General features: G+C 47.3%; 1 protein-coding gene across 3 annotated transcripts; it reads right to left on the reverse strand.

The window, feature by feature from the left end:
* Positions 1-1,206: 1,206 nt before the first annotated feature.
* LOC133346981 (TAR DNA-binding protein 43-like) lies at positions 1,207-10,955 on the reverse strand. 3 transcript variants are annotated; one of them, XM_061558864.1, is made up of 5 exons: positions 10,596-10,955; positions 8,592-8,755; positions 7,807-7,947; positions 4,693-4,857; positions 1,207-2,563 (listed from the first exon to the last, which is right to left on the reverse strand). In XM_061558864.1, exons 1-5 carry the CDS (start codon positions 10,834-10,836, stop codon positions 1,802-1,804), a joined length of 1,473 nt encoding a protein of 490 aa, XP_061414848.1. In that variant the 5' UTR covers positions 10,837-10,955; the 3' UTR covers positions 1,207-1,801. The 3 variants fall into 3 exon arrangements, with proteins under 3 accessions (XP_061414848.1, XP_061414839.1, XP_061414831.1); XM_061558855.1 differs by having other exon boundaries at positions 4,693-4,863; positions 10,596-10,954; XM_061558847.1 differs by having other exon boundaries at positions 4,693-4,866; positions 10,596-10,954.
* Positions 10,956-12,161: the final 1,206 nt, after the last annotated feature.

The following is a 12,161-nucleotide window of genomic DNA, read 5'->3' on the forward strand; positions in this document are numbered from 1 at the left end:
AAGAACCACTGCCCCAAGTGGACCAGATGTAACATTTAGGTCTCTCAAGAGGTAGCTCAGTGATACCCATCCGTGGTATATCTCCATCTCCATATATATATAAAAGGCAAAGTTGTGAATGTGTCTGTTTAAAATGTTTAGCGTACTTCCCAACATGCAACAAACTGGACATTTTCCATGTGGGTACTTTCCAGACTGTACACCATGCAAAAATTATAAAAATACACTTTTGTATTTGTTTTTTTGGGGGAGCTCAATAATGCAGATTTTTTTTGCACGGCAAGTGAGCTGTGACGTCACATCTGTCACGTGACCCACGCATGTGGAAGCGTAACGCATAGTGTCGTGGTTAGCGCGCCGCGCTACGAACCCGGCGACCCGAGTTCGATTCCCGATTATTTGAACCGGTCCTGGGCCTCCCCTAGGTCGACTCCGCCTCAAACAAGTAATTGTTGTGGTGTGAACATGGCCACTGAGGAGACAAAGGCGGCCAGGCGTGGTGAATCCAAGTCCCGGGCGAAGCCGAGCTAGTACAGCTAGTCCTATACAAAAGGGATGCACTAAGAGATAAATGGGTTCCATCTTATGGAATGACATCGTGAGCACAACCAGTAAAAAAAATGGGAGAAAAATTCGTCGAGAAAAAAATCACACAAAATGTCCCGATAAGCGAAATAAACGTTGCCAAAAAAACATGGCCACGAAAACAAAAACAGGACGCCACTTTAATGAAAGGTGCACGTTCACCAACAAGCTCGTAAAAATGATGTTCTTGCAAATGAACGATTTCCCCAAAACACATTTTATTTCGTGACTTAACAGTACTGTGAAGAATATAACACTTGCAACTTTTTGAACACATTCTCCATCTATCGGTTCTAGAAAATTACCATCAGATTTATATTGTGGAAAAGTGAAAACTGACCACGCAACAATGCGGGGAAGGGAGGGGGCATCGTGACAACAGCAGCCAACCACCATGATTGGTGGAAGTCCAAATTGTCCCTCTTGGCGAGAAAGAGCGTTACATTCTAGATGATGTTGACGTGCAAAGCTATAGACTGCCTGGCGGGGGGGGGGGGGGCAAGTCACCATTCCCGTTCTTCCGCTGGCTGTGAAGAGATGTTGGGGGCGATGGGGTGGCCGAGATGGCGGCTTGCACGTGGGTATCCAACCACCGTTTTAAAAATGTATCACGCTCTATGCCATTCTTGAGCTGCGTGTGAGGTAATTATACACGCGATACTGTTATAAAAATGTATTACTTTTGCATTGTGGCTCCGTCAGAATGCTAAGAGGACACCACCGAATCTAGACAACTGCGATGATGAAGATGGGTCAAGTGTAGGCACTGATGATCTCACCAATGACTTCACAAAAAAAAAGATCAAATTTTATTTTCCAGCTCAGACAATTTAACAGACTGTTGGAGCAAGCGCTGTTAGCGAGCACCTATGAAGGCCGGCACGGCACACGAGGAGATGGGTGGCCAGCACCATGCCCAGCCGCCTTTGTCTCCCCAGTGGTGATGATTATGCACCGCACCAGGTACTCATTTGAGGCCGAGTCTTCCTAGGGGAGGCCCAGGACAGATTCAGATAATCGTCACTGGTTTTGGCCGTGATCAAAAATCGAACTTGAGTTCCTGGGTTCGTAGCGTAGCGCACTAACCGCTACACTACACACACACGTAGAAGTTAACAGAATTAAAAAAACTGATGCAATAAAAAATAATCCTAAAATGTATCACACTGTTTTACAATGCATACACTGTTGTTAAGCAGGTACACAAAGGAAGCGTTTACCAGCCATGTGGTTTGGCCTCGTAGCTGGAGGAGGCATAAGACTGGGTGCCGTGCGCTGCTCCGCTCCCCGTAGAACCTCCAGTTCCACCCCACCCCCCATAGCCACCTCCTCCCTGCCCCCCACTCGCCCCATATCCCCCAGACTTATTTGCCTGCGACTGCTCCAAAGCCTGCGCTTGGCCATGGCCTTGCCCCTGACCCTGACCCTGCCCCTGCCCCTGAAACATCCCCATCATATTCCAACCACTCTGCATCATGGCAGCCATCACCGCGGGGCTGAGATTGAACGAGCCCAGCGGATTCATGCTCCCGTCTCCTGCTGCGCCGCCAAGGCTGGAGGAATTTGACGCGCTCCCCGCGGCGTTCATCCCGCCCCCGCCGCCGCCTCCACCGCGATTAAAGGACGAAGATCCGTGGCTGGACTGGGCGGCATTCGACGTCGAATTTGACCCCGTGAACGGACCAAAGGGGTTATTCCCATATCCGTAGCCGTAGCCATAACCGTAGTTGTTGCTGGGTGTGTTATTGCCACTCGAGCTGCCGCTGGAAGAGCCGAAGTTTGCGTAGCGCGCCACTTGCTCAAGGGCGGCAGTGTTGACCGTGAACGACTGCGACTGGTGCTGCGGATTGAGGCCCAGCGCCGAGAAGTTTGGATTGGCGTTCCCCATGGCGTTGTTGCTGCCCTTGGGATCGGCGCTGGAGATGTGAATGCTGGACCCCTTGATGATGAGGTCTTCTCCACACAGGCTGTTTGCCACCTGTCAATGCATCCACACGCACGCACACACATAACACATTTAAAAAATATGTATATTGTTTTTTAATATCATTCATGTGTGCAACATTATGCCTTTATATTGGAACTGCACAACTTTTTGTCATGCATATTTTAACATTCTTAATACTTGAGAAACTAGAATGTTTTGCTGTGCATGTACATTTTTGCATGTTTCCACATCACTGGGACTGCATAGTTAAGTGTATATGATTGAGGGGCGATAAGCAAATAGCAACAATCACATGGAACATCCAACAAAAGTTTAGCAATGTATCAACTTTATAAGGCAAATCCAAAAAGCTACTCCAATTAGTTTTTTTTACGAAGCACCTCAACATCTAAATGTAGTTTGACATTAGTGTATTATTATTAATATGATGAAACTTGTTTACTCAAAAAAGCTTCAGGAGGGTCTTGCCAAGATGTTGCAGGAAGGGGGGCGATTTTGCTGCTGTGTAACCCCCATTGAGTCATTTGCAGGTATTATTTCAGCATTGGGGTGTTTGGCCAAAAACCAGGTACACCATAGTGCACTTTTTTGTTATTCAGCCGTGTAAAGAAACCAGAGAACCAGGAAATCGAACCCATGTCCTACTCGGCAAGGCTTAAGTGTTCCCCTACACCCTGAATCAATTTAACAATTTTGTTTTATTTCAACGCTGACGCTAACATTTCTATCCGTGTATATTTTAAATGTGACCGAATACCAGTATGTAAGGCTCTTTCCTGTCATAACAGAATCATAATCTTTATTTGTCCTGCAGAAATCCGATGAGCTATTAAGCTATTTTTAAGCAGATGTCCAGTAGGGGCATGGGTCAGAAAGTTACAATACAAAAAAAATAATAGCAATGCAATGTTTTAGAAAAGTTAAGCAAATCACTACAAATAAATAATCTAACACTCGACTGTAAAAGCCCACTGAGCTCTTAGTTCTTGTTCAGAAGCGGCCTGGCCACAAATGAGAGCTCAATCGGCTTATAACGTGAAAATGTATTGCAGCCAAATAATCTAGGTTGGTCATTTGAAAAAGAAAAGGATGAAAATAATCATAAGCATGTGGCAGCAGGCCTTGTGTCATTCCACTGCAAGAGGACATCCCCCCTCCCCACCACATGTGCGATGGCAAGGGCAGTGAGCGTAGACGTGAGGACCTAAGTAACCAGTAAAGTAGAACCTCGGAGATCGAACGCACCAGAACTCAAACAAATCGGTGTTCGAACGATATTTCTAAACATTTTTTGTCCCGGAAACCGAATGAAATTCGGAGGTCGAACGGGCAATCGCGACTTGAAAGAACCTGTACGGCTGAGACGCGTATGGCCAGCGTGCATGACGCTTGCCCAGACAAAGGTTTTACCACCTCCTCCTCACCACCTTCATCTCAAGCCATCAACTCTCCTTACTACAGGTAAAGTGAAGTTCAATGTTCATTTATTTCATTTATTCCATTTATTTATTTATTGCGTTTCTTGGTTTTTTTTATGGTTTTATGCATGTAATTACTGTAAACTTCGTGTAAAAATGCTTTGAGCGATTTCTTGTGTCTGGAACCAATTATGTCATTAACATTAATTCTTATGGGGAAAATGAATTTGGTGTTCGAACAAATCGGTGTTCGAATGGCCTTCTGGAACTTATTCTTAGGTTTTTCGGTAAAGTCACGTAGGTAAAAAATCAATAAAAGTAAAATAAAACAAAAATCACGACGTTTCGGAGGCAACACAAGCCTCCGTCTTCAGGTGGAACCGCCACAGCCCGACAGCTGTATCAAGTAAATGTACTTTTATTGATTTAGATTTTTTACCTACGTGACTTTACCGAAAAACCTAAGACTATGAATCCTTGCAGTCACGAAAGCTTCAAATCTAGAACTTATTAAGTTCGATTCTCCGGGGGGGGGGGGGGTACCACTGTACAACAAATCTTACTCAACTGCCACCCTACTCACAATGTAGCCGGGCAGCTTATCATGCCCGTTTAATGCATGACGGCTGCCCATCCAAGCACTATCCAGGCTAGAACATGCTAATCTTACAGAGATCTGACAAGTTGGGTGCAATTCCGGGAGACTTGATCGTAGGTGAAGTGTATGAAGTTCCAACCCACCTGCTCATCTGTGAAAGTCACGAAGGCAAATCCCCTGAAAGGTTTGGGGATGAAGACGTCGGTGACTTCTCCAAACTGGCTGAAGTATGCCCGCAGGTCCTCCGTGGTAAGGTCAGGCGGGCAGCGGCCCACAAAGATCTTTTTGCTGTGGAAACCCGTTTCCGACTGCTGCTGCTTGTATATGTACATTTCATACACCCGTGGCGACCACGTCGCAACGGCCAGCACACACACGCACACACAGCACGCGCACACCCAAACACCACACAGACGCACACCCAAACACCACAGACACACACCAAAACACCACACCCACACCAAAACACCACACCCACACCAAAACACCACACATACCCAAACACCACACACACCCAAACACCACACACACGCACCCAAACACCACACACACACACCACCAAACACCACACACACACACACCACCAAACACCACACACACCCCAAACACCACACACACCACACACACCCAAACACCACACACACCCAAACACCACACACACCCAAACACCACACACACACCCAAACACCACACACACACCCAAACACCACACACACACCACACAGACACATACCCAAACACCACACACACCCACACCCAAACACACACCACACACCCACACCCAAACACACAGCACGCCACACAAAATTCGAAAGCACACGCATGCACACCCCAAATCGCAAACCATACCCCCACACACAATTCCACACAATACAGCGCACAACACCAAAGCCCATTCCATACGAAATACAAGAACCACCCACACCACACGCCAACAATAACACACCACAATACGGACTCACACAATATACCACACCCCACACGACCACACACCACACCCAGTGATCCACACACACATCGTCACAGCATGCCACACAACACACAAAACACCACCAACAAGAAGGCATACATAGATTGGCACACACGCCACTCACAACATTGTAATCACATTCATATACGCAACCCACATCACGCACGCACACATATCAGACACCACCCCACACGACATACCACACACATTCAGACCCACGAACACACACCCACGAACACACGCACGCACACACCCACACACGCACACACACACAGGCAAAACCAAATACACGTTATTTCACAAATGAATGCAAATAACTTCTTCAAACCCTGTTAAGAAACAAATATAAAAGATTACACCACTCAATATCATAATTGCCATGGGGTCAGCCAGTTTCCTATAAACATTAACTTGTGCAGCCTCATACTTTGGATGAAATGTCATACATGGGTACGAACAAACTCACGCCGACACATACATTCACATAAACACAAAACATCACATCTATACACACGCACAAACGCTCACATTCACACTCTCATACACACGCATACACACTTGTATGCACACGTACACCAACGCACTCACACTTGTAAACTCACCAACACACTCGTATAAACTAACACACCCACACTTACAAACTCACACAGTTGCACTCACGCACTCATGTACACACCACTCACACACTTGCCCACACTCAAGCACTCGCACACTGTACTTGTAATCACACCCACACTATCACTCACTCATACAAAGAGACACACAAACTCGCACACTTATACACACACCTACACACTAATAGTCACATATACAACCACACTGACAGCCACATACAAACTACTACAAAATGAAGATGCACAACCATAGGACTAAACATATTTAAAATGTTAGGTTATAGGATATTGTGAAACCCTTTATAGTTATACGGCATGTATATTTAGTTCGACAAGTATCACTTACATTTTTAAATATATATAACATATACATACTATTACACGTACTTTTATAGGCCAACACAATTATCTATACACACCACACTGATGAATGAGCATGTTGTAATGCAGTTGCCGATACACTTTATAATCCAAAATGCATTGTAAAATATCACTCAATTGAAAAAATGCAGAAAAGTCGCGGCCACTACTCCTTGCTCGGAGAATATGTGAGCGAGTTACACCGATTGATGTGGCCCAGGTAATTATATTCCTGCCGTCGCCTCGCACAATGGTGTTTCAACTAATAACGAAGTGCTTCTGCTGACCGCTAACCACCACGAAGGCGACTCCATCTCTTTGCCCACAACATTGTGACCCCATTGATGCTGCATAATGGTGGCTATGTATAATAATTTAAGGTGAAGACAGCCCTTAAATGGCAAATGGGTCTTATTACGCAGATGCATACTTCAATTCGGTGTGCCCCCAAGTTGAAAAAGTGCTTGAAAATGTTTGGTGGTAGAGAAAATTACTTTGAAGTTACACAGGTCAAGCAATTCGTCATTACGCACTCTGGAACACTACTGCACTGTGTTAAAACACATGGACGTGATGTCACCGCAGTGCCACAATTACACAAGCTTGACCCGATCTTCCAAGTATTTTTGTCACAGCTTCAAACTGGTGTCCAACAACGCTTGGGAACACGGCCGAGGTGTACATGTCTTTAACAGGTGATTGTTTTCTGGTTGCATCTTCCTATAAGCCAATGTTCTTCAATTGTCTTTCAAAACGACAAAAAATGTGCCCCCGTCAACTCAAACAGAGCAACAGAAGCCAATGTTGCGTCACTTAAGCAATGAACACCAGTTTGCAACTTCTCATTTCAAATCAAAGTTGTAAATCTGCCATCAGCAAGGCTGCAGTCTGCCATCATCCAAATCAGGGAGCTCAACCACCACACAAACCAAAAAGACACATTCCAAACACTACCAATCATCTGTACAATTATCACACCTACACAGCACCAGGATTCACAACCGTCAGGATCGTAACAATAAAACACCACCCACACCCACATTCGCAAATCGCACCAAATTAGACCCACTCAGGCCAACGCATGTATCACCAGAAGGCAATTGCATCTTCATAGTCATACACCTAACTCCATAAACTGCATCGGTACCAAAAAAAATGTTTTCAATCAAACGCACGCTTACGCAACTCATTGCCAAACCCAAGTATCCACAATCGCCTAACGACCCATACAGTTCCACAATCAATTTCTCACACCAAATCCACACACCTTTTCCACCTAGCTCTGCTAAATAAGCACGCGCACTCCCACGTACCTTGGTATTGGGCAGCTTGACATCGCACCAGCGGCCACCAATCAAGTGCCGCTGCGAGATGGCCTTCAACTGACTCTCGAACTCACTGAAGCGGACAAAACCAAACCCCTTCGAAGTTCCAGACTTGGCATCACGTTTAACCTGCAAAGGAGAGGAATCGTTAGATGTTAAACTAAAATGAGCGTGGGGGAACTCTTGCCTTGCGTATTTTCGCTAAAACCAAACCTGTAAATGCTCCATGATCTGTGCCTTGCAAAAGGAACCTCCATATATTACGTGCTGTAATTTTGGATTTTGGGTGATAAAACAATAAACAAAAGTTTGATTTGCAATGGAATTTTTTTCAAGTAACATTCTACTTGATCAGCCTGAAGAACCTGCCAAAACATATTAATAGTTTTTTTTTGTCTGACTGAGTTTGACAGTATAGTACAGCCGTTAAATGCTTCTTGGTTTTTTCTGCCTTTCAGGATACTCATCCACCGCTAGGTCCAGTGATGCGACAATCCAGCCGACACCAACGAGCGGATTTCACCGCTTCATCTCCGCGATGTTCCCTTTCTCGGTGACCATCGTTCAAAACCACGGGCGGTGTAAAGGCTAGCGACCCGTGTCCTCAAGCTCACTTTAATTCGCAGTCAATACCTTCAACTTGCAAATGCATTCCCTAGGTTTTAGGACACATTTTGGTGAATAGAGGAAGTAAAAAAAACCAGGACCACAAATTGTACACATTTTCCGGATGTCCAATTCAACCATCTCTCTGTCCCGCGAGTGGAACGTACCTGAACCATGAGCACGTCCCCAACCTCTGTAAAGTAATCCCTCAGGTCCTGCTCATTGCACTTCCACGGCAGCCCCAGCACGATGAGGTCGGACGTCTTCTGCACGGAGCGCTTGATCTTAGCCACGTTCCACGCATCGCTCTCATCCATCTTGCGTTTGTTGTCTACGCACGCACACACAAAACCAAATGAGCGACTGCTTGAGCTACGGTGCAGTGCAAATAGTCAACATATCCATCGTTAACCGATGGTGTGTCGCATGTTTATGCCTAAATAAACTCGGTAACTTTTTTCTACCTACGTGACTTTACCGAAATAACCCAAGAGTATGGATTCCTGCAGTCACGAAAGCTTTAAATCAAGATCGCCTTTGCAACAATTACATACGAGGTAGCCCCCGCCTATACTCGCTTCAACGCCCTTGCAGATGCATTCCCCGCGAGAGGGTTTACACGTTGAAGGCTGTGGCTCGGCAACTTGTACACACACACACGGTGGATTCGGGGCGTAGGCCGTGGGGAAATCCAGAGCCACGCGCTACAACGTGAGCGGAAACACGAGGCCTATCACACGCACAAAGACGTCGCGTACAAAGACTACCGATTAAATATAAATATTATAAAATGTAATTTGGAAACTCTATTAATATTATGACGTTTGCAATGTAATATTGCACGCGTGTTGTTCGCTTCGAACCAGGCGCAACCGAATTCGATTTCCTGATGAGGGCCCACATCAGTAACGATTTTATGAACATTCTGGAACCCTCATCTCCGGAGGTCTATTCATCCTCAAACGAGAGCCTGGTGCGATGTGCGCTATAATCGTTACTGGGGAGACAAAGGCGGCCGGGCGTAATTCTGGCCACACTCCACCACCTTGTGCATTGTACCCTGCCTCGTGTACCCCCTACAGGCATTCAAAGCTGCTCGCTAACGTCACTAAACCCCAGCCTGTAAAGACAACACGAGGCATATTGTCTTTGATAGCCCCCCCGGAACACGTGTTCGAGAAACACCGCGAGGTGCTGGAGTTACCTCGTGAGTTGTATTCTGCGCAAATGCGAGGACACTGCTGTTATAATTCTCACAACTATGACAACAAAAAACGATACACGTTGCTTATTTATTAAATGTGCACAAGTCCCTCCCGTATAACATCTCCTATCCTTTGGGAACAGTGGCGAGGTACAAGTTGTCGACCTATTGTTATGTATAATTGCAGTCGTTTTCGGCAAATTGTATATACATTTTGGGTACGATACTCGGTACACATTGCAAATTTGTGTACAATTGTACACGTTTTGAAACTCTGGTCCCCCCCCCCCTTGGGGAAGGTTGACGATTTAAAGTCAAGTGAATTTGTTAAACCACGCCAGTACTCAAGAGGCAAGTCATCTCGTGATGTTGCGTTGAAAATTATGCATAAAGCACAAATAGCTAACTCACGATCTTCAAAATCGCTGTGGCCTTAAAAGGGAAAAAATAGGCTGCGTTTCGGGCAATATTCAACAGGTGGAGACTGCACATTATTCACCATGGGGCTCGATGACAAAATTTGCAAGAGACCAAGATGAGCGTAACCTGGGTCCCGCAAATTAAAAAAAATATTCCGAGCAAACCCAAGTTGCTTGCTGCGAATCGCAATACAAATGCATATCGTACTCTTAGGTATCACTCCGCATCCGTTTAACTCGACTCAAACGAGTAAGTGGCGTGCGCTGTGCAAACATCGCCACGAGGGAGACAAAGGCGGCCGGGCGTGGTGCTGCCGCCTCCCCCCCTCGTGTGCCGTGCTACATAGGTGCTCGCTAACAGCACTTACCCCAAGTCTATGAAGGCTACAAGGGAGATATTTTATTGTTTAAACCCTCTACGCCATGGCGGGAGGATGTAACGAGGCAATCCACATGGCCGACATTAACAACAAACCGCGCATCACCGAAACGTAAAAAAACCGCTCCTCTCTCATCTACCTCGCTCCATCTCTCTCTCGCTCTCTCACCCTTGGGGAAGGTGACGAGGTACACGTGGATGCCCCAGGTCGCGGGCTCTGGCGGGTGGAGCGCACCCTCTGCGAGCCGCAGGCCGCGCAGGGCGCGACCCTCTCCCGCGCGGTAGCGAAGGCCGCAAGCGCCCGGGAACTGCGCGGCGACGCTCGACAGCAGCACGGTGCCGTCCTCCTCGGCGGGGATCTCGATCGGCTCCTCGCCCTCGTCCTCCGCAACGCGCACGTACGACGCCATGGTGTTTGCTGCTGTTGTTTGCTGCTGTTGCTGCTGCTTCACGCTGTCTGTAGCGGGCCGCTGGCTGCTGCTGCTGCTGCTTGTACAATGGCGGCCTCGTGGAGGAGCTGGAGGCGGGAAACGGAACCGGAAGCTGCGACTTAGAAGGGGGCGGGGTCAGATGTGGACCGGAAGCGGAAGTTAATTGACCCCCCCCCACCACTATCCCCCCCCCCACCACTATCCCCCCCCCCACCACTATCCCCCCCCCCCACCACTATCCCCCCCCCCACCACTATCCCCCCCCCACCACTATCCCCCCCCCCACCACTATCCCCCCCCACCACTATCCCCCCCCCACCACTATCCCCCCCCCCACCACTATCCCCCCCCCACCACTATCCCCCCCACCACTATCCCCCCCCACCACTACCACCCCCCCACCACTATCCCCCCCCCCACCACTATCCCCCCCCCACCACTATCCCCCACCACTATCCCCCCCCCCACCATCCCCCCATGTCATACAGAGAGGGCCTCGCTAATAAACACTGGCAGGGCACGTGGGTCGATTCAAGCAAAACCACCGACCTCCTTTGGCAAAGCAGGTCTAATGATGTAGATGCTCACCCCGAGCCCCCATTACTGTGATGGTGCAGCGTTGTCTTTGAGCTGTGGACGCCTTTTGGCGTCCTCTGGTCGAGCACCAATTTGGTCGAGGCTCAAAAGAAAGCCGTCCCTTTGTGTGGACCAATCAATTTCAAGGACAATGCATATATATTATCATAGTGTGATTTGTTTGCATTTTGACTGCAAGTATTGTGGTTAATGCAGACATGAATCCTTGTAAAAAGGTTTAAGTTTTGTTGCCAGAAAGAAGGGGAAACCCCTATTAATGTGATGAGGTTTTGTTGTTATTTCTGCTTTTGGCACCACTACCAAATCATGCAGTATCACCAAATAATTGGTTCACCACTTATCGGCAAACCGGTCGTCTTTTTGGTTTCCCGGTAGTTTTCATTTCATTACCGTTAATCCCCCCAAAAATGACATTGTGACCCAGAACTGACATTCTCCCGGAATACATGAGATGAAACATTCCGTCTGGTATAGCCAGTCATCAACATGAGTGGAGGAATCGCAACGTGTTTAAGGCCGAGTCCACCTAAACGAGGCCCAGGTACAGATTGAAAATGCTGGATTGTTTCTCAAGGCATCCAGCCACCACGAGAGGGCGCCACTGAAAGCGAAATCTTCACCAATTTTTACTTTAAACACATTCCTCCTGCGGAGGGAGCTGGTAGGAACGTTGGGTTGCTCGGTCAATGGCCAGGGTCAACGGCGGC

Source organism: Lethenteron reissneri, chromosome 3, assembly GCF_015708825.2.
Source record: "Lethenteron reissneri isolate LAM-NWPU_2019-01 chromosome 3, ASM1570882v1, whole genome shotgun sequence".
Classification (NCBI taxonomy): Eukaryota; Metazoa; Chordata; class Hyperoartia; order Petromyzontiformes; family Petromyzontidae; genus Lethenteron; species Lethenteron reissneri.